Source organism: Ostrinia nubilalis, chromosome 19 (assembly GCF_963855985.1).
Source record: "Ostrinia nubilalis chromosome 19, ilOstNubi1.1, whole genome shotgun sequence".
In the NCBI taxonomy this organism is placed as follows: Eukaryota; Metazoa; Arthropoda; class Insecta; order Lepidoptera; family Crambidae; genus Ostrinia; species Ostrinia nubilalis.
The window spans coordinates 14291683-14319057 of NC_087106.1; the positions used below are offsets into that span (position 1 = coordinate 14291683).

The 27375-nt window shown below is 39.0% G+C and overlaps 1 protein-coding gene across 1 annotated transcript in view; it reads right to left on the reverse strand.

Annotated features, from left to right (window-relative positions):
- Window positions 1-840: 840 nt before the first annotated feature.
- LOC135081231 (GAS2-like protein 3) overlaps window positions 841-27375 on the reverse strand; it is a 104679-nt gene continuing 78144 nt past the window's right edge. Inside the window, exons 5-12 of the mRNA XM_063975980.1 lie at window positions 12666-12790; window positions 7448-7589; window positions 6356-6557; window positions 4664-4698; window positions 4460-4572; window positions 3739-3867; window positions 2860-3044; window positions 841-2757 (exon numbers count right to left, since the gene is read on the reverse strand). Of these exons, the coding sequence (XP_063832050.1) occupies window positions 2052-2757; window positions 2860-3044; window positions 3739-3867; window positions 4460-4572; window positions 4664-4698; window positions 6356-6557; window positions 7448-7589; window positions 12666-12790 (1637 nt within the window). The 3' untranslated portion in view covers window positions 841-2051. The remainder of the gene's footprint in view (window positions 2758-2859; window positions 3045-3738; window positions 3868-4459; window positions 4573-4663; window positions 4699-6355; window positions 6558-7447; window positions 7590-12665; window positions 12791-27375) is intronic.

Below are 27375 nucleotides of genomic sequence, written 5' to 3' on the forward strand. Positions count from 1 at the left end.
TCAAGTTACCTACGTAATTTAACATCTGTCGTTAAAACGATTTAAAATTCCAGGAATTGTTGGAGCTTGGCGATAATTTATTGTTACAAAAAATAAGACTATTAAAAATCGTGACCATGTTACTCACATTTTTTTCCATTACGTGCTCTGTGTGTTGTGAGCAATACCCCCGTGCACCTTGTGATCAGTTGCTGATGATGATGGCTTTACTTGCATACGTGCACTTTGTCGCTTGATTTGCAGTGATGATGCACTAAGTAATAGCTTATTACTACGATGAAATTAGAATTTCCAACACAATCTTGTTTAGAGCAGGTAGCCCAGCCAAAAGCAGGCAAGTAACTGTCAAAGCTTCGATATTTTTCTACCTGCAAAGCAAATTACTAATTACTGAGGGTAGATCGAAAATCTTTGTCGAAGCATAGATTTGAGATTTCAACGACTAAAAAGTCTTACCATAGACTATTCAAGTACATATTTTTTTTATAGAATGGGAACTAAGACGTGACAAGTTTCAAGTTTGCATTGACAGGAGGGTGCTACTATCAATACTAGATTAGTTCCGATTATTGCCACGTTGCGCGTTGTGACATTTATAGGAGAGCGCCACTTTAACCCTTTGGTTATTGCTTTCGATTATTGCTTCGACGTTTCAGAATATATTGGATGTTGGATGATTTTTTTTTAAATACAACAATAGGTAAATTATGAGGGATCTCATGTTGACGTCTCTAGAAAAGGTGAAAAATCGTGCAGTGCAGAGCCTGCCCGTGTATTGTAGAATATTCTAACCCTTAATAACTAAGTTGAAATTAAGAATTAGAATGAAACTACAAGGCATTACCGAATATTAAAAACTTTATTATCAACCATACATAATTAAAACTGTTGGCACAATATTGCAGATAGGTAGGTAGTCGGCACTCGGCAGTTGAATCACCATCGCTCATCATAAGTAATCGTTATTGTAAAACTTGCTACTGCTAAGCTCATTCTTAATATTTTTTTAGATTCAAAATGTTTTTGTATAACTACTTAAATCTGCCATTTCTACTATCTCTAAGCACTCTTTTTATTTAATCTTATTTGATTTGGTATGTATGAAAATAGCAGATTTTCAATTTATTAGATTATGGTAATCTCAACTCCCTTAATTCTATTCGTTGATACCTTTATTCAAAGTCGCTCTGATAAAAAATTAGCAGAAATAGAATAAATATGGCTTTCAGCTATAGTTCATACAATTTCGCAGAATAAATAAAGAATAGTTAAAATATTAATTCTAGGACTCATCGATCGATACAATAAATAATTCGATAATCGAGTCGCTTCAATGCGAAAAGAAACAAGATTCTAAGTTCGAGAAAACCTATAGAACAGTCTGTTGTGAAGTCAGAATGTAAATAGGCTTAGAAGTCGAGGAGGTGGAGATATCTTGCGAATAAAGACATTCTAGTTCCTTCAACGGTACTACCACAGGGTCTTACTCTACTAGGGCTAGGTACTATCCGTGTCTAGTGCGTCTATCAAGTCAGTGCAAAAATATTTTCGTTCAGTATCAAAATATAGGATGTGTCGATATAACGTATTTGTACCATAGAGGTCGCTAGTGTTGTGAGGCCACTTTATTCCTAATTTACAAGTGCACGGTCTAACTCAGCTGAAAATATGAAAAGTACGGAAAACAACTACACTTACAATAATTTACAACGTTGCGAAATAATGAGGTGAAAAACTAAAATTACTTATGGCGATGAAACATAAGAGAATTCGTAACCTAATTCATAAATAACGAAAAAAATTCACAAACAAATAATTCCTAAAGTATGCAAAATATAATCTGAATCATTATTGCCATCGTTATCATTGCTTAAAACTAACCGATTATCATTATAACATTACAATTAAAACAATTCATTATGACTAGTCCCCGGGGGGCATGAATGTGAGAATTAAATTAAAGCGTCTACTCGCTACGAGACGATACGTGAGATTGCGGAGTGAGGAGATCGGCCACGTCACACTATACTACTACTGGAATGAGTCCGGAGTTATCTGGGGGGCACCTCCCGGGGCGGGGGACTTCTGTATTTGGCTTTGATGTGCAGAAACGGCTTTTTGGAGGAAGAGTTATCAGCTATAGTCGCCTCTAACGACAGCCGGATGCTCTCCTCGATGGCGGCCTGCGTTAGGGCCCCGCTGCCGGTTAGCGACAGGCTCTTGTGCGTCGGCCGCAGAGGCTCGGTGGGCGTCGCGAGACTCATGCTGCGGGTCTTCTTGGCGTAGCCGTTGGCGGTGGAAAACGACTTCTTGGTCTCGACCGGTGTGGAGGCGAGGCTCTGGCTGCGGGTTTTCCGCGCTGTTACCGCGGGAGATTCCGTCGGCGTGCTGGCAGCACTGATGCTCTTCTTCTTGGCCTGGTTTAAACGATCCGTCCCGCAGAACTTCTTCTCCTCCTTCGGGGCCGTCGCCAGGCTCATGCTGCGGGACTTCTTGGGGGTGGCGAGCAGGCTGGTGGTGGTGAGCGACTTCCTGTATTCTGCGGGCGGCGTGCGCACCGCGCGGCCCGTGGGTGTATCAGGGGTGCTGAAGCTGGACGGTGCCGATTGCTTCCTGGTGCGCGGGGCTGATTTCTTGTCTTCTGGCTTCAGGGGGAGGGTCAGGGTTGATTTGAGGCTGCGGACGGGGGCGGGTTTGGTGGGGGTGGACGTGCGACGCGGTTCGAGCGCGGGGGAGCTTTTTCCGCTGCTGGTTTTGCTTGAGCCGCGAGTGCCGCCGAGTTTGGAATCTATAGGGGAAAGTTGTCCGCTGAGGGAGGAGGCCTTGCTGTCGACTGGAGAGACGGTGCCGGCGACGGACGCCTTGCTGCTGGCGGGGGAGGGGCAGGGGGAGGGTGGCGGGGAGGGGAGGGGGACGGGCAGGGGCGGCGCGCGGCGGCCGGGCGTGACGAGGCGCACCTGGCAGGGCTCGTGCCGCGACAGGAAGTGCTCCAGCGTGTCCCAGCCGCCGCCCACGCGGACCATCATGTGCCGCCCCTTCAGCAGCTGTGGGAGAAATCATAGAATTAGTTCTCAGGTCTAAAATTCCTGCTTTTGCTAGTTTTGTCACAGAATAATATGTACTAAGTCCAGAAAGTTTTTTGTGGTTAACTATGTTGGTTTCACAATTATCTAAATCAGAATTGTATATAGCTAATAAGCATTCATTGTGTAAGCTGTTTGTTGACCCCAATAAATGAAAAAAAAAATGTGTTTAAAAAAATTCTTCTCAATGTCGTCAACGATATGGTCATATGGTGTTTATAGCTTGTGTCAGAGTCGAGCACCGTTTCGTTTAGATACGTCAGTGATCAGTACTGTGTCTAATACTAAACTGTGTGTAATAGGGCTGCTGACTGCTACAAGAAGCTACTGTAACGCCATCTAACGCACCACACGCATATTTTTCTTCTTTACATCGCAAATTTTTTTTCACAATGGGTGAAGAATACGCGCACGTACTTGACTCACTACTCGCGGGTCGATCTCTACTATCGATGCCTACTCGGAGAGATGAACATTTAAGCTAAGTTGCACTATCTTAGTTGAACTTTGACAAAAAAGTCTTCGTCAAAAATCTGTCAAACTCCATACAAAAAACACCGGTTATCCTTATAGTTACGGTCAAAGTAAGGTGGCGCAAATCAGCCTAAGTTTTCGAATCACAAGGAGTGTTGTGAAGGATGTTGTATCAACTGACCCGGATGAAGACGTTCCTGCCGGCGATGTTGTAGCGGCCCTCGCCGACCTTCTTGACCTTCAGCAGCTTGGAGCACTTGCCGTCGCCGCAGCGGCAGCCGCGCTCCATCAGACGCGTCACCAGCTGCACCTGCAAGGTACAGTTCTTGTTCAAAACTTTTCTTCACCCAATCACAAGAGACTGAATGAAGACATGTCAAGAGACAAGCACAAACTGAATCCATTTGTCTCTGGTAAATTAGATCAGCTGCACCTGCAAGTCCCGCAAACGTTAAGAGGGTTTCCTCGCGCAAGTAGAAGAGTCCAGACTCCACAGCCAAACTGAGACCATTTGTCTCTTATTTTGAACAATGTAGACCGACGACCTCAAAGGTAGCAGGAAGGCGCTGGATGCTGGTGCTACCAACCGGTCATTATGGAAATCATTGAGGAAGGCCTAGCTATGTTCAGCAGTGGACGTCCTACGGCTGAAATGATAATGTACCCGCAATGGATATCGATGATGAAGATCTATACTATAATCCGGGCGTTTTCAAGGCGAGAGTGAATAGGCACTTACAGGGCAGATATGTACCATCCTAGACTGCATCTCACTTAACACCAGGTGCGATTGCGGTCAAATACCTGCCTTGGCTAGCATAAAAAAAAAAATCTTATAAATACTCTTTCCATTAGATTGTCTGCGTAAAAGGAACCTGCGTCTTCTGGTGCAAAAGACTTACCCGCTTGTCCAGCTCATTGGTGGGTTTCAGCGGCACGTCGGAGTCCGTACTGGCCACCGTCTCCTCCGACTTCGTGCTCTCTGCATCCACGTTATCAGGCACCGACAGTTGCGCTGGAAAAGTAATACCAAATGACAGCATTAGACTACAAAGAACGTAATCAGTTGCTGAAGAGCATTGATTCAAGTTTAAGAGTATACTTACAGTCATTAGGTTCAGGCGAAGATGGCGGTGGAACGCTTGTAGATCTGAAAAGAACAAGTTTTGGTTTAGAAAACTTCTAAAAACATCTATGAGGAATGTAAGCTGTCTTCTGTCTGTCGGTAGCAAATAAAGTAAGATCAAGATGTAAATGATGAAGTGCAGTTTAGATTTTTGTTGCGACGTAAAATAGACGCTTCATAAATTTCATTACTTTGAAACTATGCTACTTACACTTACCTTCAGCAAGCAAGTTGGGCATCGTGAATAGGGTGGGGCAGAGGATTATATCATCAGTATTTCTATAAGATTTTAGGCACCCAAAGCTTTCCTAAAAGGAACCATTTTACACAAATAACCACCACAAGCTTTTACAGGTAAACCTACTTTTCTCCGTCCGGCACGGGCGAGGCGTCGCGGAACTGCCAGGCGGCGCCGGACATGGCGGAGTCGAGCCCCGAGTGGCGTCCTGCAGGACACGTGTGCCGGTACTCACTTGTCCGCGTCCGGCACGGGCGAGGCGTCGCGGAACTGCCAGGCGGCGCCGGACACGGCGGAGTCGAGCCCCGAGTGGCGTCCTGCAGGACACGTGTGCCGGTACTCACTTGTCCGCGTCCGGCACGGGCGAGGCGTCGCGGAACTGCCAGGCGGCGCCGGACACGGCGGAGTCGAGCCCCGAGTGGCGTCCTGCAGGACACGTGTGCCGGTACTCACTTGTCCGCGTCCGGCACGGGCGAGGCGTCGCGGAACTGCCAGGCGGCGCCGGACACGGCGGAGTCGAGCCCCGAGTGGCGTCCTGCAGGACACGTGTGCCGGTACTCACTTGTCCGCGTCCGGCACGGGCGAGGCGTCGCGGAACTGCCAGGCGGCGCCGGACACGGCGGAGTCGAGCCCCGAGTGGCGTCCTGCAGGACACGTGTGCCGGTACTCACTTGTCCGCGTCCGGCACGGGCGAGGCGTCGCGGAACTGCCAGGCGGCGCCGGACACGGCGGAGTCGAGCCCCGAGTGGCGTCCTGCAGGACACGTGTGCCGGTACTCACTTGTCCGCGTCCGGCACGGGCGAGGCGTCGCGGAACTGCCAGGCGGCGCCGGACACGGCGGAGTCGAGCCCCGAGTGGCGTCCTGCAGGACACGTGTGCCGGTACTCACTTGTCCGCGTCCGGCACGGGCGAGGCGTCGCGGAACTGCCAGGCGGCGCCGGACACGGCGGAGTCGAGCCCCGAGTGGCGTCCTGCAGGACACGTGTGCCGGTACTCACTTGTCCGCGTCCGGCACGGGCGAGGCGTCGCGGAACTGCCAGGCGGCGCCGGACACGGCGGAGTCGAGCCCCGAGTGGCGTCCTGCAGGACACGTGTGCCGGTACTCACTTGTCCGCGTCCGGCACGGGCGAGGCGTCGCGGAACTGCCAGGCGGCGCCGGACACGGCGGAGTCGAGCCCCGAGTGGCGTCCTGCAGGACACGTGTGCCGGTACTCACTTGTCCGCGTCCGGCACGGGCGAGGCGTCGCGGAACTGCCAGGCGGCGCCGGACACGGCGGAGTCGAGCCCCGAGTGGCGTCCTGCAGGACACGTGTGCCGGTACTCACTTGTCCGCGTCCGGCACGGGCGAGGCGTCGCGGAACTGCCAGGCGGCGCCGGACACGGCGGAGTCGAGCCCCGAGTGGCGTCCTGCAGGACACGTGTGCCGGTACTCACTTGTCCGCGTCCGGCACGGGCGAGGCGTCGCGGAACTGCCAGGCGGCGCCGGACATGGCGGAGTCGAGCCCCGAGTCGCGCTCCTCCAGCGCGATCTCCTTCTCGAGCGCGACGAGCCCGGGCGGCTCCACGAGGAAGCGGGTCGCCAGCCGCGCCACCTCCAGCAGGCACAGGATCACCTGCCGCGGCTGGTTGTGCAGCACTGGGACAGATGGGGCAGAGTGAGTATCATGGATCACGTGAACGAACGTATCTGAAGAAAAGAAAAGCTACGAGCACGACGTTAAAGTCCCTAATTCTGGTTAAGATTAAGAGCGCTTTCACATTTAGGCGATTTAGCAGCGCGACAAACGCGCGGCAGACGCGCTGCTGAAAATTTCATACTATGTGACAGCGGATGCAAATGCATGCCTTCAAGTTATAAAAACGCAGCTGCTGCGCTGCAGTCGCGCTACTAACGCCCTAATGTGAAAGCGCTTTAAATCTCTGAAGCTCCTAGCGTGGAGTTTGTTTCATGCTTATAAAATCCAAAATCTATCTTTTTAATAGTATTCTTTTCATTAGTATTCTTAATAAACATAGTCTTATCATCCTTACCGATTTCCCGCCTTTTGTATTTATCTGTGCACTAATATTACTATTTATGTATGTTTATCTAGACAATTTTATGCAGCTTACTATTTTATTTATTTTACCAATGGTCCGTGACCCTCACTCGGCATGGGGCACACTGAAAACCAGCACCGTGGCCTTCGTCACCGTGGGCCACGGCATATGCTGAGTGGGGTCCCGTTGCAGTGGGCATCTTGTTGGTGAATGGGTGGCATTGTTCAGTTTACTCATGTTTTTATTTTTTTCTTCTTCCATTATTATGTGCCACTGTCATGTCTATGTAATTGCCTGTATTTGTGTGATGTCCATTGTAATAAATGTATCTTTCTTTCTTTCTTTCTTTCAAAATATTAATCGATCTATCTCTATTTTTACCAAGTTTTTCGGCAGTATGGTTTACATTCTAATTTTATGTTTTCAATTTTAAGTAGAAAAAAATTAAATGTACATTTTGAGAACATTGGTATATCACCGACTCACCGAGGTCGTCGCTCTCGAACAGCAGGTTCTCGTGCACGCCGAGGTCGCGGCAGAAGGTCAGGAAGTTCTCGGTGTTGTCGCGCGAGAAGAAGCTGCGCCGCGCCGCGCGCTGCCAGCAGCGACCGCGGATTTGCGGCACCGGCTGCGGGCAATATCACAATGTTGAACACAAATTAGGTACCTATAGTGTTTGCTGGAGCCCCCCACCCCCATAAGTTGGGTCTGAAAGCAATAATTTCGAATATAAAAGAGTATCTTTTATATATTTTCTATTTGCAAAATATAGTTTAAATGTAAATACATACTCGTAATGCTTCTTAGAAGACAATTAAAAAGAAATATTGTTGATATCATCAATGTCTTAAGAAATACATACGTAGACATCCGAGCGTAGAAACTACGCTTAAATAAATATTTCGTGTTTGATCAACTTATGACGCATAATTTTCCTTTAAAATAACGTTTATTTGATATTTTTTTTGTGATTATGATCCCATAACTATTCTACAATAAGGCTACTATGCTAATTTTAATGAATTAGAACCTTCCAATTTTGGACTTTTTTCCGCTTGCCGACTACTATGAGGCATTAGCTTGTGACACATGCTGAGACGGAGACCTTTTGCTGCCGCAACTCTGCTCACATTATTTCATCTCTAATTGTTATTTATTTTATTTTTTATTTTGAATGTGCATGTTAAATATTGAATTGTGTAATCTTGTTGAACTATGTATGTGACTTTGTGTGCAGCAAATAAATGCTTACTTACTTACTTACTTACTAACGTAACTATGCTTGGCTTCTTTTTTACAATGCAATAGTAAGATGAAAAAATGGTTCATAAAAAGAAAGAGATAATTATGTTCCATTACTCCAGGTTTTCATTTTAAATTATTATGAAAATCTTTTTTATTCCGGTTAAGGTTAGACCTTACTTGCAATTATCTGGCTTTCGAGCCCTGTGGCAGACTTTTAAAAGACTGCTTTAATGCGCCCGATATTGAGAAAAAGTAGATAATTGCTGTGACTGATGGCCACTTGACCTGGTGGGTGCGTCCAAGCTACAGACTTTACTCGTGATTTAGAAAATTGCTGAAAGTGTGCTGGCTATAATTTATCAAATTTTAAAATGCGCAATAAACAGTTGCTAATTTTGTACCGCCGACAAAGTTTTCCAACTTGAACGACATGTGAACTTGCCTACGTGCCGATAAAGTTAACGTCTCACGTTGGCGGGTCGGCGAGTATCGAGTGACTGTTTATTAGGTAGACTGCATAACGTTACCCTGCATTGATGAATCGTCCGTAATAGTCCAGTAGAATTAGCTTTTAAATCGGAAATAATTCCTACAAAAGATTTTATTGTTTTAATGGCTTCATTGGTTGCCCATTAAGACTCTCCTAAGTTTTCGACTTCGACGGAGTTGTGCTTAAGTGGTGGGGGCCCCCGAAAGAGGCATTTTTTCGGTTTTCCGGTTATACCGCGTAAAGGACTTACCCTATCAAAAAGTGGTCTTCATGACGGTTGAAGGGCACTTAATCCTGCATTGAATAAGACCAAATTCATATGTTTTGGACAAACCGTTCTCGAGCTAATGTTCGGCAAAGTAGAAAATATACGTATAATTAATGACCCTCTCCACGTCCAATGGTTTGTTACCCACAGGCTTCCAAGTCTTGAAAAGGGCCACCTCAACCAGTGTAACCCTATCAAGGCTTACGAGCTTGATGCGCCTATCCTTGTTCGTCCCAGCCGTTCCTTAACCCTTTACACACGAGAATAAAAAAGTGTCAATATTTTAATAAAACTTTACTTAGGGGTTATTTTAGAGTTTAAATAAGATTAGAAAAATACTTTAAAAAATTTTGAATTTTCAGTTTTCCTGAAAGTATGCCCTCACGATAGTGAGGCTTCGGTATAATTTGTTAGTCTCACGATAGTGAGTGTTATACTATTTAGTTAATTTATTTAATGAAAACTACTAATTTATGAGCACATAAGTATTCATTTGGTAAGAGACCCCTATAAGTAAAGAGTAAGCTATAATTTAACAAGCAATTAAACCTCTTTTAGCAAATTGTCTTACAAAAAACGAATTAATTAAAAAATATCCACCTTTTGACAAACTTGCAAAGTAAAAACCTTTATTAGTTTGGTTGGTACCAATATGAAGTCCGAGATGATTATTAAGAGATTGTAAAATAGAACAAAATTACTTTATAATTAATGATAAAGAAATAAATGTCATTTTTATGGCTTAAGATGATATGACTGGAAACAGCTTTTTTGCGAAAAAGGCACAGGTAAACATCTCACTTAGCACATTTAATTTTTGACCAGCTAGAACATCCTTCCAACATGTAACACCTCGGTGCTTTTTAGCCAGGTAAACTTTCTCATCTGTGTTATCATTTGCCTTCTGACCTGAAAAGTCTATATTATATTGTTTATGGATGTCGAGTCGTTTAGTAAATTTTCGACACGATGCTCTTTATTAGGATATCTGTTTAAAGCCTCAGCTATGCTAAAACGAAAATCTAGTAATGCTAAAATGTCTTTTTTTGAATAACCATTAGCTGTGCAATCTCAATTTTCTAAAGCTGCCGCGAATTAACAACCTCCAGGTCCAAAATTTAAACTAGAACTTTCAAACCCTATTATCTTGTAATAAAGGTTTGGTGGCATTCCATTTGCTAGTCCAGAATATCTACACCACTCATATCGTTCAACGATTGAATAATAAGATGGACCTCTTTGCAGGTATATTGATCCTATATTTATCATGGGTTGCACCTTCCAAAGCGGTTGTCTTGTTCTGTTTCTGCTAGTTGGTCATGGTAAAATACATAAAGGGAATGTCGTGTGTGTACAAATCGGTTATGAACTATTTTGTTAGCAATAAGCCCCTATTTTTTATACTAGTGTGTCAGTACATATGCAAACATGGGTCCGGAAGGCATCTCATGAAAATATGTGCACCGAACACTATAGCAATTTCGTTTCTAATAGTTTTTAATTATTTATCGATTTAACGCATGTAGTGCAAGTTTGTACACCTAGCCATCTCTTTGTAAAATGTGTCATCAAAATAATCAATTGAGATACTCAGTTGGAGTACGAATTCAATTTGTTTGAATTTTCCTCCAAATTGACCCTCTATTTTGTAGTGGACGTGGCTTTTGTTTCAGCTTTTGCTTGCCACATAGTATTTTTAAAATGTCTGACCAGCCTTGCTGATTCATGTTCAGGGTCTACTTCGTCTCCTGAGCTTTCATATTTGGTATTCTACTCTTCAAAGTCCGTAAAAACCCGAAATTGTGTTTCCTGGTCTTTTTAGTCATGAAAATCTTTAATTTCATAGTCGGTTGCGTTTCCAAATAATGCTACGACACATCCTTCATATTTAGGATGCACTAAAATAGAAAAACAACTAAACACTAATCCATAATATCAAATAACAAATAAAATAGTTTTCAATCAACTACTGGAGGTTTGACCGACCAGCTACGATCGTGCGACTTAATTTTGTGGTAGTAATAATTATTAATTTATGCAATGAAATAACAATAAAAGTATCCCATTCGGATAATCACTGTTTTCGTAATAAAATAAAACTATAACACTTATCCGAAAACAACAATAACCACATAAAATCAATATTTACACTGGCCGCCTCTCGTTCCAAAAAATGCAGTCAACTTTAAGTCCGAGTAAACGAGCACTGACAGGTCCCAACACTAAATGAGCGGCACTGTGTGCGAGTAAATATCTCTCACGAGCGATCGCTGCCGATTGCGGCCGCAAAAACAAATTTACATGGGCATGAGATTTTTTCAAAGTTACTCTCACGTACGTGTATCGTCGTGTGTAAAGGGTTAACTGCGGTTGCTGCACCTCTTCCTGGCACTCACCTGAACGACTCTGTGTTACCTACTGTGGCTGCCCCTCTTCCTTGTATCCTCCTGCATGACTACGTTGCCTAGCCGTATGGCTGGTCTAAGGTTCGACGCCAAAAATCAACAACAACAAGTTCATATTAAAACGCTGAAGAGTTTTTTGTTTGTTTGTTTGAACGCGCTAATCTTAAGAATTACTAGTTTGATTGAAATCATTATTTTTGTGTTGAATAGCTCATACATTGAGGAAGGCTATAGGATATATACAATCACTCTACGACTAATAGAGGCGAAGCAGTAAAGAAAAATGTTGCAAGCACGGAAAATAGTATTTAAACTATTTTCACGCGTACAAAGTTGATTTTGTGGCGTCGAACCTTGGACCAGGCATATAGCTAAGCAATGCAATCGTACAGGAGGGTACAAGGAAGAGAGGCAGCCACATTAGGTAACACAGAGTCGTTCAGGAGAGTGTCAGGAAGAGGTGCAGCAACCGCAGTTAAGGAACGGCTGGGACGAACAAGGATAAGCGAATCAAACTCGTGAGCCTTGTTAGGGTTACACTGATTAAGGCGACCCTTTACAAAGCTTGGAAGCATGTGGGTAACAAGCCATTGGACGTGGAGAGGGTCATTAATTATACGTATATTTTCTACTTTGCCGAACTTTAGCGCGAGAACGGTTTGTCCAAAACATATGAATTTGGTCTTATTCAATGCAGGATTAAGTGCCCTTTAACCGTCATGAAGACCACTTTTCGATAGGGTAAGTCCTTTACGCGGTATAACCGGAAAACCGAAAAAACGCCGCTTTCGGGGGCCCCCACCACTTAAGCACAACTCCGTCGAAGTCGAAAACTTAGGAGAGTCTTAATGGGCAACCAATGAAGCCATTAAAGCAAAAAAATCTTTTGTAGGAATTATTTCCGATTTAATCAATTTTTGTGTTTAATTCTACTGGCCTATAATGGCTTTATCTCGCTCATGCATAGCGTACAATAAAAGTGAAAAGCGATGGGTAATCAATGTTTACGTATAAGTAACTTAGCAGTTTAAGCAGGGAGGGAGCAGCAGACGGGAATGAAGAATTCTGAGGCAGTTGAATTTTTCATGTTTTAAAATAAGTTTTTGATAAAAAAGAGAATCCTTAGAAACCCTTAGGCTGAGTTGCACCACCTAACTTTGACCGTAACTATAACGATAACCGGTGTTTTTTGTATGGAGTTAGACAGATTTTTGACGTTTGTCAAAGTTAAAGTAAAATGGTGCAATCCAGCCTTAGGTATCCTGATTTTCCACAGAAGAATCATTTCGTACTCACCCCCACGATGAGGCCCTGGTCGAAGGCTTCGCGGGCGCGCGCGTGCAGCACGGCGGCCAGCTGGCACAGCTCCGCGCCGTTGTCCAGCACGTCCAGGAAGTTCTCCCCCGACAGGTACGAGATCCCTGGGGACAAGGAAATACGGTGTTTAATATATTAATTCTTCCTGTCTTCTCTTGTTAAAGTATGAACAGCTAAAATAGTAAGACACGGGTCTCACGCTAGTGACCACGGCTGCAGCATCGCAGCCGAAACGTCAAGCCGTGAGTACATAATGTAACTCATTAATAAACGTCGCGTTAAGACCCTTGTCTTACTATTTTAGTTGAAATGGAACGCGAAAGTTTAAAATCTTATAAAGTACCTATGAACAATTTATTTAGTAGAAAATAAAATACCTATGAACAAAAGACATCAACGCGCTCGGAAATTAGAGAAAGTCACCACCTTATTATTGATTTATTAAAATTAAACAAATTAAAGACTATTTATTTAAGACTATTTAATTTTTACGTCTTTTTTATTTCCTTTTTAATAATAATAATAAATCAAATAATTACAGTCACAAAGTAAATGGCATACCACCTGGTTGATTGAATGTAATTTAATACTAATGAATTAATTTCGTATTTGAAATCAGCATCATGCCAATTATTAACATATGTAATTAGTAGTAGGTATATAAACACTATCTGTTTCCGCAACAGCTAGTGTTCAAAGTCAAAGTCAAAATTTCTTTATTTGGATAGACTATTATACAGCGTGGAATTTTGTAATGCCACCTGGATGGAAAGTACTCTTAATACTGTGGATAGATAAATCGTCAAATATTTTAAGGAGCCTCTACATGTCTCATAATCTTTTTACCCTACCAGCCTACATTGCCTTGCCTAGCCTTGTATACCTACTACTACCCTAACAGAGTATTTACAAATGTATTATGGGAATCATCGGCTGTTTACCAACCAGAGCACAGGTGTTGTGAAACTTGTCGGCGGCGGTGTAGCGCATCGACGCCGACAGATCATAACAACGCGAGTTAATGAGCCGCAGACACAGTCGCGTGTCGGCGGGCGAGAGATCTAGATACTTATTTAAAGCAGCTTTATGAACATAAAAAGTTGTTTATTACATTCTCATAGTAATATGTACCCGTATATCACGTGTGCGTATGGATTGAGTGAGCACCCCCTGGAAAGCATTAAATTTATACTTTTCTAGTTGTAAAAGGCCTAAAACGTATTGTAAAAACAATCTTTCCATTTGTAAAGAGATTAAACCAAAGATAAATAGATAAAAATCGGCTCACTCAGTCCATACAGAGGATCAGCCGGATCTCCGTATTATAATAAGTTTATAAATATCATTAATGCTCGTTATATTGTAAAAACTCTGCAAAGTTAGTGTCTTTAATTTTAGATGTGTGAGGGCCGTAATTAAAAAGTTATACATGATTCTTTGTGCTCACTCAATCCATACGCTTTTATAAGGCCCGATATTCTGACGAACCAACTATAAAACCGCATTCCAGCACATGTCTTGTCGAAGTAAACCTTAAACAGCATTGTTTATCATATAAAACTAACCACTATTACTGTGCGTTCTTGAGAAATATTCTGATAAAAGTGCTCACTCAATCCATACGTTTTTAAAAAGACAAAAATCTTTAGTTTGATAAACACGAGGGTAAAAGTGAACATTTTACAATTGAAGTAAACCCTTTCACTAAATGTTTGTTATTAAACCTTTTGATGTTTTTATTTAGTTTAAAAGATATGCATTAATTAATGTTTGTATGAAACTCTATAGGGTGGCTACACGTTACAAAATTAAAAGACATTTTTCTGACATAATTTCATTCATTCCTGTCATTCGGTTTATTTTACCGTTCCATTATTTGAACGATTCAACAAAAATTAAAAAATAAAAATTAAAGTTTGTTTTCTTTTACATTTATAATTACGTATTCGAGAAAGACTGAATTAAAAACAATTGAAGATTATACAAATTATTGAATTATTGAAATTATTAAAGACACTATTTTTTATATTATAATAATTCACTTACTAAGAAACTTACATTTTACACACAAAATACAGTGCTTCTTGATAAAGTGCACATATGAAACTAGACCTAAAAATATATCAGATATTTTTTTTATTTATTTATAGAATTTTTTTCTTTCAATTTCTTAAAGAAAACGTAATAACTTTTAAAATAAGAGGTATATCTTGATAAAATAAAAACAGTGATAAAGCAAAATAGCAGAGGATACTAAAAATACATAAAATACACAAAAAATGGCAACAGGCAATAAAAAATTGAATTTTATTTCGTGTTTGTTTGGTTTTTAACGGGACTATTCTCACTAAAATGTCTCTGGGGTGGTGGCGTAGTGAGGCGGGTCGTTACATTCCCTCTAATATGGTCGAGTGAAGCGATGGCTGGTTCACTCGTCATGTCTGTGAACAGGCGCTGCTTTCGGGGACTGGTCAATCCAAGTTATTCAAATTTATGTATGCGAGTCATTTCTACTAGTACCTTAATATGTAAGTCTAGATATTAGCACGTCACTACCTTGTTTAATATACCACGCAATCTTGTATACCCATTCTTATGATACACCATACAAGAATGCATGGTAAATTCAGTGAACTGCTCCTGAATCGAATGTACCTACTACTACTATTTCTATTTATTTATATTAACCGGCAGACAGTGGTGACTGAGTTTGTTGCGGCGCTTCTTCTCAGCACTTGCCAAATGTTGGTCTCGAAGCGCTGGTAGGGTAAAAAGATTATGAGACATGTAGAGGCTCCTTAAGAGCATATGACGATTTGTAAGAACTATTTATTAGTCTAAACAAATAAAGAAATTTTGACTTTGACTTTGACTCTCGTCCCCACCACTGCAACTCCTGTGTAGCCAGGATCTACAGCTTGAACGCCACAAAAACCTAACCAATGAAGGTCAAGTTTGTCCCGGGGTAAAGTTAAACTGTCATTGGACCCGCAACGAAATTAATCAGAAGAACATAGGGTAAACCACCCAATTATTGGCACTTTAAGCAGCTACTTCACATAACCGGTAAAATTTGCATGTAAAAAATTAAATATGTTTTATCAAAGAAAAAAACATTATATTGATCTTTTAATTATTGCAGAATATTATAAAGTACTTATCATTAATAAATTAATTCGTTTATTCAATATAGTGTACCTTTTAAAAAAATACCTCAAAATACCAGTTCCTGGCATAGCCAAACCTTTTATTGGCAGTGATAATTTTAATTACCTATTATTGGCACTGTTCTCGCAAGACTGAAAAATAGCTGCTAGGTCTTATGTAGAGGTTTTAAAGAGATTCATGATAGAAATAAACAAAATAAAATCCTTTGTTATAAGAAAAGTAACATTTATTTCTATAGGAACATACCATATCAGTTCAAACGCTTATATTTAAATATGGTTTTAAACTTTCCATAAACACTTTTATCAAATCTTCTTTTCTCTTCGGAAATACTTTTTTGCTACTGATTTTTATTTTATCCAGTTAACAAAAAGCTGTTCTTCCTCGTCAGTTAAAATTGTGAACGGACCGGGGCTTAAAGCGATGATCAGGATGTTTCAATCTGAATTTTATAGTAGACCGTGGTACCACTTTCAAAGGCTTATTCCACTAATCCCGGGGATTAGTGAACTTTTTATTCATTAATCCCCGCTAACGCCAATGGAACTTATAATGGGGATTAATGAACTTTTTAGTTTATTTTATTTTTCTTTATTCAGAAAACTACTTTAAAAAATAAAATACTAATGTAAGAATCATGTACCTTCTATTTATTATTGGATAAGAACTCACTTATTGATTATTTTTATATAAAAAATAGTGTCTTTAATAATTTCAATAATTCAATAATTTGTATAATCTTCAATTATGTATGTAAACCCCTTTGCTTGAATTTGTGTCTGTCTTGTTAGTTGTCCTAATTAAATAAATAAATAAATAAATAAATAAATTGTTTTTAATTCAGTCTTTCTCGAATACGTAATTATAAGTAAAAGAAAACAAACTTTAATTTTTATTTTTTAATTTTTGTTGAATCGTTCAAATAATGGAACGGTAAAATAAACCGAATGACAGGAATGAATGAAATTATGTCAGAAAAATGTCTTTTAATTTTGTAACGTGTAGCCACCCTATAGAGTTTCATACAAACATTAATTAATGCATATCTTTTAAACTAAATAAAAACATCAAAAGGTTTAATAACAAACATTTAGTGAAAGGGTTTACTTCAATTGTAAAATGTTCACTTTTACCCTCGTGTTTATCAAACTAAAGATTTTTGTCTTTTTAAAAACGTATGGATTGAGTGAGCACTTTTATCAGAATATTTCTCAAGAACGCACAGTAATAGTGGTTAGTTTTATATGATAAACAATGCTGTTTAAGGTTTACTTCGACAAGACATGTGCTGGAATGCGGTTTTATAGTTGGTTCGTCAGAATATCGGGCCTTATAAAAGCGTATGGATTGAGTGAGCACAAAGAATCATGTATAACTTTTTAATTACGGCCCTCACACATCTAAAATTAAAGACACTAACTTTGCAGAGTTTTTACAATATAACGAGCATTAATGATATTTATAAACTTATTATAATACGGAGATCCGGCTGATCCTCTGTATGGACTGAGTGAGCCGATTTTTATCTATTTATCTTTGGTTTAATCTCTTTACAAATGGAAAGATTGTTTTTACAATACGTTTTAGGCCTTTTACATCTAGAAAAGTATAAATTTAATGCTTTCCAGGGGGTGCTCACTCAATCCATACGCACACTATATCACTACTAAATGTCTATAGTTCAGAAATAAACATATTGTACTGCAACTTTTGAGTTACAATAAAAAAATTATAATCTGTTTGCCCTAAAAAAATAAGTTTCAATGTTTCCCAGTGCACGTTGTCATTGTTTGACTGTAGGTACATAAACTCTAACACCATCTCAGTTGTTATGTAACTCATACGACAGGAGAGCAATGAAGCAATGTTTCCATCAATATAGATAAGGAGACATGTAAAGTGCCCCCTAAGAGCTTTTTTTACTATATTTTGACGTTCATAATTGCCACCAATTATGGCCGCTACCAATCGATCAACATGGAAAGCGTTGGGGGAGGCCTATGTTCAGCAGTGGACGTCCTATGGCTGAAATGATGATGATGATGATGATGATGAATGCCACCAGTGGTCTAAATTGAAGAAATTTTTTTGATTTTGAATCATTTGGAATGGTCCTGCGGTTACGTGCAGCGCCCCCTCGGCACGGTAATACTATCTATACAGTATTCCAACTCGGCCATATTTTTGAAATAATGTCAACAGCCGCGCGGTACGTCATTGTATGACAACATGCGATAGGGCTGCCCACCTGCAGACCCTATTTTCATTACATCTGCCTACTTAGAATGTCTATCTAGTTTTGTGAATGTATTTTGTGACTGTATTTTTTATTTTATTTTGACAAACAAAATACTTCGTGAATGAAATAGGATAAAAATGCATGTTGTTTTTTGTGATTAGTAGATTTAATTAAAAAAATATATTTTAGTTGAGATTTAGTAACAAATCTTATAAAATTTGCGACAGTAAAATGTATGCGCCTCGACTAAGGCGTACAAAATGCTTGATTATTATACAGGGTGTTAGGTAAATGGGTTTTTATAAGCCGACACTAGCCCATGTTAACTAACATGTTCATATAAATGGTATGTTGAAGTCAGAAAATTGATATCATGATTTTAATAATTTTAATTTTCATACAAATCTGATTTTATAAATTTTATTTTGTGTGAAAATTAAAAAAAAACATGAACCATACCATTTAAATATGCATATTACGTTAACATGTGCTAGTGTCGGCTTATAAACCCATTTACCTAACACCTGTATAAATAGGTCATGCATCTGCATCCTGTAAAAAAAAACCGGCCAAGTGCGTGTCGGACTCTCACTCGAAAGGGTTCCGTACCATTGATTTATATTTTTTTTTTTTAATTTAAGTTATTTGTTTGAAAGACTAGCTGACCCGGCGAACTTTGTTCCGCCTTAATGGCAATAAATAAGCTGACTTTTTTTTTATTTCGAACGGGATAAAAAGTATCCTATGTCCTTCTCCTGGCTCTAAACTACCTCCCTGACAATTTTCAGCTAAATCGGTTCAGCCGTTCTTGAGTTATAAGTGGAGTAACTAACACGACTTTCTTTTATATACAGTGTGAGTCACGTTAAAGTGTACATATGAAAATATGTGAAACTAGACCTATTTTTATCGACAAAAAAGAGGTCAAAAAATTTTTGAGATTTTTTTTTAATTTTTTATAGAATTTTTTTTCTTTCAATTACTTATTGTAAAGAAAACGTAATAACTTTTAAACCAAGCGGTATATCCTGATAAAATAAAGACAGTAATAATGCTAAATAACAGGCGATACTAAAAAAATACATAAAATACACAAAAAAGGCCAACAAATAATAAAAAATGATACTTTTTGAAAAAAATCTGCTTTTAAATTCGTGTTTTTTTGGTTATTTGATAAATTTCTCCAAAAAATGCCCCTATAACCGGTGGTTTTTATTACTTTGTATTATTCTCTATCGTATTACCTTCGTAAAACCAAAAATCGCATGTCTCTATCCCTATCACAACGTTTGCAATGATCGTTTGAACTAAGCCTCTCCGGGCGCGCCATTCAACGCTTCGTTAACAACGAAACTGAAAATGGCTCTAGACTTGTAATTTTGATAAAGACAAGTTAGATTTCAAATAAAAACCAAAGATTTCGAAGTAAAATAAGCATTTTAGTTAAAATTAAAATTGTCTCTACCTGTAGCGGAGAATAATGTTGTGGCAGGCCTTTGTTCAAACGATCATAGCAAATGTTGTGATAGGGATAGAGACATGCGATTTTTGGTTTTACAAAGATAATACAATAGAGAATAATACAAAGTAATAAATACCACCTATTATAGGGGCATTTTTTTGAAAAAATTATCAAATAACCAAAAAAATACGAATTTTTAAGCAGATTTTTTTCAAAAAGTATCATTTTTTATTATTTGTTGGCCTTTTTTGTGTATTTTATGTATTTTTTTAGTATCGCCTGTTATTTAGCATTATTACTGTCTTTATTTTATCAGGATATACCGCTTGGTTTAAAAGTGGTATATCCTGATAAAATAAAAACAGTAATAATGCTAAATAACAGGCAATACTAAAAAAATACATACAATACACAAAAAATGCCAACAAGTAATAAAAAATGATACTTTTTGAAAAAAATCTGCTTAAAAATTCGTGTTTTTTTGGTTATTTGATAAATTTCTCCAAAAAATGCCCCTATAACAGGTGGTTTTTATTGTTATGTATTATTCTCTATCGTATTACCTTTGTAAAACCAAAAATTGCATGTCTCTATCCCTATCACAACATTTGCTATGATAGTTTGAACAAAGGCCTACCACAACATTATTCTCCTCTACAGGTAGGGACAATTTTAATTTTAACTAAAATGCTTATTTTACTTCGAAATCTTTTGTTTTTACTTGAAATCTAAGTTGTCTTTATCAAAATTACAAATCTAGAGCCATTTTCAGTTTCGTTGTTAACGAAACGTTGAATGGCGCGCCCGGAGAGGCTTAGTTCAAACGATCATAGCAAATGTTGTGATAGGGATAGAGACATGCAATTTTTGGTTTTACAAAGGTAATACGATAGAGAATAATACATAACAATAAAAACCACCTGTTATAGGGGCATTTTTTGGAGAAATTTATCAAATAACAAAAAAAACACGAATTTTTAAGCAGATTTTTTTCAAAAAGTAACATTTTTTATTATTTGTTGGCATTTTTTGTGTATTGTATGTATTTTTTTAGTATTGCCTATTATTTAGCATTATTACTGTTTTTATTTCATCAGGATATACCGCTTAGTTTAAAAGTTATTACGTTTTCTTTACAATAAGTAATTGGAAGAAAAAAAAAACTATAAAAAATTAAAAAAAAATCTCAAAAAAATTTTGACCACTTTTTTGTCGATAAAAATAGGCCTAGTTTCATCTATTTTCATATGTACACTTTAACGTGACTCACACTGTATAGATTACGCGGTAATAAGCGGTTTACGATTAACGAGGTATTAAAAAAAAACTACTTACTAGATCTCGTTCAAAACAATTTTCGTTGGTAGTTTTTATAGTAATATACATCATATTATGTTTTTTTTTAGATTTTTCATTTTCTTATTTTAGAAGTTAGAGGGGGGGGGGGGGGACCAACTGTTTTCCACTTTGGAAGCGTCTGTCACGCAAACTATTCGGTTTAGAAAAAAAGTATTTTAGAAACCTCGATATCATTTTTGAAGACCTATCCATAGATACCCCACCACACGTGTTTGATGAAAAAAAAATTTTTGAGTTTCAGTTCTAAGCCCCCCTAATAAATATTGGGGAGCCCCCAATATTTATTATTTATTTTTTTTGCATCAAAGTCATAATGCGGTTCACAGAATACATCTACTTACCAAGTTTCAACAGCATAGCTCTTATAGTTTTGGAAAAAAAATGGCTGTGACATACGGACGGACAGACGGACGGACAGACAGACATGATGAATCTATAAGGGTTCCGTTTTTTGCCATTTGGCTACGGAACCCTAAAAAGAGCGCTTACTGTTTAAAAAACAACACATCGTCCGTTTATTACTGTGGCACATTCGCGACACCCCTGACTTTTGCATGTCGAGCGCATACCGAGATTTGAATTTCGAAGGAAAGCTCGCGTTTCGTCCTTTTATATGAAGTTACAATACTGTATGATATTATTACCGTGCCCTCGGCCTAACGGGCCCCGTTAAAACGCGGCGTTTTTGCGCGCGCGCACGCCTCTTCTAATTAGCCGGCAATACAGCCGCAGTAATGGCGGCCAATCGACCATAACACGCTAAACGTTATGTTGGTAAAACTGATCGTGCGTTTCTGATGCTTGATGTTTTATTAATAAATTAGAAATTCTGCGGTCATGTCTAATTGTAAGCTTTAAAACAGTTAGGGTGAGTTGCACCACCTAACTTTGACCGTAACTTTGACGCTAACCGGTGTATTTTGTATGGAGTTTGACAGATTTTTGACGTTTGTCAAAGTTAAAGTAGGATGGTGCAACCCAGCCTTAATCTTTAAACAGTTAGCCGAATCTTAAATCCTATCATTTATGTTATAGATTATACGTGTAGTATCCATTTCTGTAATAAAGACGAGTGTAATAATAATAATAGTACCACAATTACAGGTTGATTACGAAACAATAAAGTAAATATGAGAAAGTAAATACATAAGATACAATTTAGTTTTATAATAATAATTATTCAACCGTCACATCACGAGAACGTAAATTATTCGATTTAAAATGATACAAAGTTTTTCTTATGCACCTAACAGAAAATCTTAACGATACTATTAAAAATTACATCATTTTCACGTTATAAATCGCTTCATATCTTTCATGGATTTATTGAAGCAATTCGATGCGAACTTTCACGAGTCGGGTCCGGCGTCGAACCCGGGACCCCTGACCCGCCCTCTATCGCCGCTGATCGATCGCAGCCACGACTTATCGATAATAAGCATGCTCCATATCGGCGAACTAGGGGCTCATTACTAGTGGTGTTAATAAGTTCAATAAATAAATAGTTACACACTAATCAAATAAAAATTTAAGCTTGTTCTGTTATGATACACCTGCCTTTTAAATGAAACCCATAAAAACTCATAAAACTGTTTATTTTTGCAAATAGGCTTTTAAAAAGTACTTTTACACGTCCCAATATCAACCCTACCACTGCTTCGGGACAATAAATGCCAGTGCTGAGGAGAAGTACACAAATCTATTGTCAGAAAAAATTGCCTAGCTTAAATAATATTACTTTAAATTATTACATTTGATATGATGATAGTAGTACTTAGCGCATTAACAACATGAAAAATTACGTGACGATTAACTTCAAACAATGGTAGAGTAAAATGCAGAGATATTTATAGTGTCATCAAACTGTTCACACATTACTAACAATGCACACGACAACTATACCTTCTCAGGTTATAATAAAGTTGCTACAGGTAACACGCAGTAGGGTAAGCGTGCCAGTGCTCGTCAGTGAGCCGGTAGCGCGTGCGTTAGGCGACTCAATCGCATTAGCGAGGTGCGGCGAGCGGTGCATCGCACTGTTTACAATTACGTAACGCGTGCGCTTTGTGCTGTGACCGATAAATAGACGTTTCAGTGCGTATTAAATTGATTTGTAGAGGAAAATGTATCAGGAAAATTCGGTAGAAATAGGAAGTATTAAAAAAAATCTTATTATCATAATTATTTAGTGTAAGCGGCACTAGAAACCCTTTTATTACTTTACCTGGTATCCTATGAGAACCGAAACTGCATACTTATGAAACTCACAACTTGAATCCTGCTAAAGGGCAGGATCAAGATAGCGAACAACAATAATAGGACCGGACCAAACTGAGTCCGTCGAGAACTAATGAATTCTCATGTCATTCGAATCGAATACCTATTTCGATTGTAAATCGATTGCTGTCGCGAAGATTGAAATCGGTTCCCAGAAACTAGTTAGCTAAGGGGTTGCCTACACCGCACATACTCGTAAGGTTTTGACTTTCAAAAATGCTGCATTTATTTATTTGCTTGTCATATGGTTGCATTGTTCGCATATTTTTTTTTTGTGTAAAGTTAATTATTTTCTGCAAATAGGCTATTAAAGAGCGTTTTTACACGTCTCAGCATTACTTTAAGCCTATCACTATCGGAACAATAAATGGGACAGTGCTTACATAATACGTATACTAAAAATAATTTTGAACGCGTTCTTGTGGTGCATACGTGTAGTAAATAATCATGACTATTTTAGGTCAGAAAACTGAAAAAAATTGCCAACATGTGCCCTTGAACCTCACCTTCAACCTTTAGGCATGCGGTGTGCCCTTAGCCTAAATGTTATCGCGATCGGAGGACAATTTGTCGGCACATCAAAGCCCGAGGTGGAGGCACTGCTCGTAAATATCCCGGGAACAAATTAAATCACCGCTGGCAGACCAGTTCAGGGGGCGATGCGCTAATCGTTCGACTCCAAAAAAAGCAATTTCAGCAAAAGTATAAAAAGATATACTACCTGGCCACAGTGGACACAGATCCGTTTGCGAGTAACTATATTTTTTTTATTAATTCAAGGACAGCACATGTAAGTATGTCATCATCATCATTTCAGCCATAGGACGTCCACTGCTGAACATAGGCCTCCCCCAATGCTTTCCATGTTGATCTATTGGTAGCGGTCTGCGTCCAGCGCTTCCCTGCTACCTTTACGATGTCTTTATGATGTAAGTATGTACTGATAGTTTTTTATTTAGATTCCAAGCCAAGAGGTATCAGTGTACCCTACACCAAAATTATAATTTTGAATAGATATGCGCCACTTATGGCGTCTTCCACGGCAGCATCCAATTTAAAAAAAAAAAAAAAAAAAAGTTTCCCGCATCCTGTCTAGTGGCGATCGTGTCTCAATACTAGCCATTCACACGAATTATCATGTTCAAGATATTTTTTAATAGTAGGTTCAAGAATGGGGCGTACCCGTGCCTAGTTTAACCGATATAGTCCTATACTTAAAGAAACTAACTACAGACAGAGTGACTACCTACCATACTCTAGCCCAGTCAGCAGCAGGCGAATGCTGAATAAAAATTGTCGAGCGTCTCCAGAATAGATCCTGTATCTTTGTCGCGGCCATCTCGAGCACAATGAAGCAATTACCTTGCAGATCGACATTCAAGCGATACGAAAACATGGGCTCGGAGACAGTTTATTGCCTCGCGAGCGTCGACATCATTTATGACGAGCGGTTTGAAGATTGGACGCCCGTGTCTGTATGGAGCTATGTTTCTGTCTTCGAGCTAGACAAAGCAAGACAAGACTTATGTATGAGAGAGAAGTCATGGATGTCGATATATTAACTAACCTATTGTAATAAAAATAATTAGAGTCTCTATAATTATTTTAGCTTAACACTGATTTAGGACTACAACTGGCTTTTTCAAATGAGTCATTAAAAATTTACATCGAGTATTTATCTGGGCCCCGCTCTAACTCATTGTAATCAGGCAAAGTCACAGGGTTCTTTGGATTTTCCATTATCTTTTCACCAGAATGAGCCATTGGGAAACAGCCTGACCGAACTACTGATTCTTTATCTGCCTAGTGAATCTAGACTGGTTCTTGGCGGGCAAGGTCCGTATGTTATCGATTCTGATCGTTAATTAAAAAGGCTTTGTTTATTTCAAAATATGACTTGCTGTTTTAAAATATGTGGACGACCAAGACACCAGAGCCACACTTGGCTGCTTTTGTTTTTCAAGCCACATTAAAACTAATATTACAGTTTTTACTAAAAAAATACAGTCCTATTTTCGTTCAAAGACTTGTGAATTTTTTGAATAGATTACAATGTTAAAAAACATAATTATTATGTTGGTATACTACTGCACTTATGGCATAAAGGGCGGGACGGTTTTGATGAATTCGTTCACCTCACATTCTATTCCTGTATTCGTACTACTTTTTACTTTAAATTAACAATAAATTCTGAGTCCGCCCCTGTGGCCCCGCTGGCCCGCGGCCCTGGCCCTCGCTAGGGCTGCTGCGTTAATTACGGGCATCGCGTTGCGAAACATATGAACGTCCAATAAATAATACTTAGCCGACTAGTGTGGTGAAAGTATCGATTTAATTTTTGCCAATGATCGTCGAAAGCTGTAAATACCAGAAATACGGGCAATTACGTGGTAAATAACATTTTGAAGAAAATGAAAAGTATATTTCCTCTTTCAAAAAACATTACTAATCGCCAAGGAAATGCAACCAACCAGAAATTCGGTTCAAGTTTAATGAGAACATTGTAAACTTTAATTAACTTGATTTTCGGATAAATCATATTTATGTTTCATGCTTACTTACACCCGTCATCACGCTATCGATATCTGAATCACTATGAGAGGTCATCTTCATCGATATCACCGATCTGTTTTGGCCGCACTACAGACAAGGTCAACATTGGTGAATGGGAAGAAATTGTCCAAATATTTGCCGCCAATTTGCATATTAAAGTGGCGCCGCCATAAAACGAATTAACTTCGCACATAATATAGATTACTCGTAATTTTACGAGAGCGTAATATGTTTATTTTATATTTAAGCAAAGTGTAACAACATGGAGTAAGTGCTACTGTTTGTCTTGAAGCGCTAGTAAAGCCAAAGTATAGGGTGAGGATAAAGATTGCAGTTTGACATGCCCTTACGAGCATGTCAAGATAAATGCTGAGCGGGAGCCTATTGGAGCAAGGGCCCACTAATTTTCTCTTTTCTTTTCGTGTTATGTTGTTATTGTTATTTTGTGCTCACTGTGTTCAATAAAGTCCAGTCTTCTATACTATTCTATATGAAAGCTACCATCTTTATGCGTAATAATAACATTGGCATGCAAATACACCATAATGAAACAATAAAATTATTAATAAACACAAGTACAATTAAAGATTCTACAACAGCTGCAGGGTAGAAAATGTAGATGTACTGTTACTTTCAATTTCATTAAATATATTCTTCGGCATATCCTGCGTCATAACATTCAGCTGGACCGTTAAGGTAACGTTACATTTGCAGCTCATTTAATGCGATTGTCGTTAAAATACGCTTAAATTAACAATTATATTCACCTCTCGTAAGGTTGCCACAAAGGGACTAAACTGAGATATTAAAAATACAGAAACGTGAAATACTGTATTATGTTATTACAAGACTTCTAGATGAGAGTTAAGCTTATTATGTAATAACTAACAAACAAAGAGCAAATACTTATTGAAATATGGTAGTTAAATATGCATTTTACAATTCTTATACATTTTGGCAGCCCTGGCTACTTGTTGCATTAATTTTATGCATTTTACAAGTTTCAGTAATCGCTCTGCGCCCGCGCTGGTGCGGTCAGCTTCTCGGTAACGGTCGCCAATGGTGTCACACCACGGCCCAGCTGGCCATTGAGGGTTCTCAGTGCATATGAATAATATTTATTATTACATAAACTGGAATATTTAGTGGCATATCGAGGTAAAAGATATATTTAAGAAAATAAACTGTTGAACGTCAGTAGATGCCTAAGTATGGAGGTTTAATTGGGTTAGAATATTCTGCAGTTAATACATATTTTGCATGCTAAAATCATTCAAAAATGTACCTCAAATATTAATGTTAGTTATCTAAAAGTATTATGAATTGGAATGATTTTGCATCTGGCAGTGGCATCCCTAGTGCCCTCGCCGGCAAAACAGCGCGTACGCAACGGAACTTTGATAGCTATGAAATCACCAGCACAAAATTGCTATGCAAACGTGCGCTGCAAGGTCGGAGAGTGCTATCAAAGAAAATCGAAGTAAAATGGACCATAAAACAGTAGCAGTTAAGTACTTCGCTTGTGGTTAACTCACTGGTTGTATTTGATTGACTTTCATATGACTGTTTGATGAACCAAATTTTCTTGTAGGTATGTATTGTTAAATCTCAATCCAAGATAACGTTTTTTT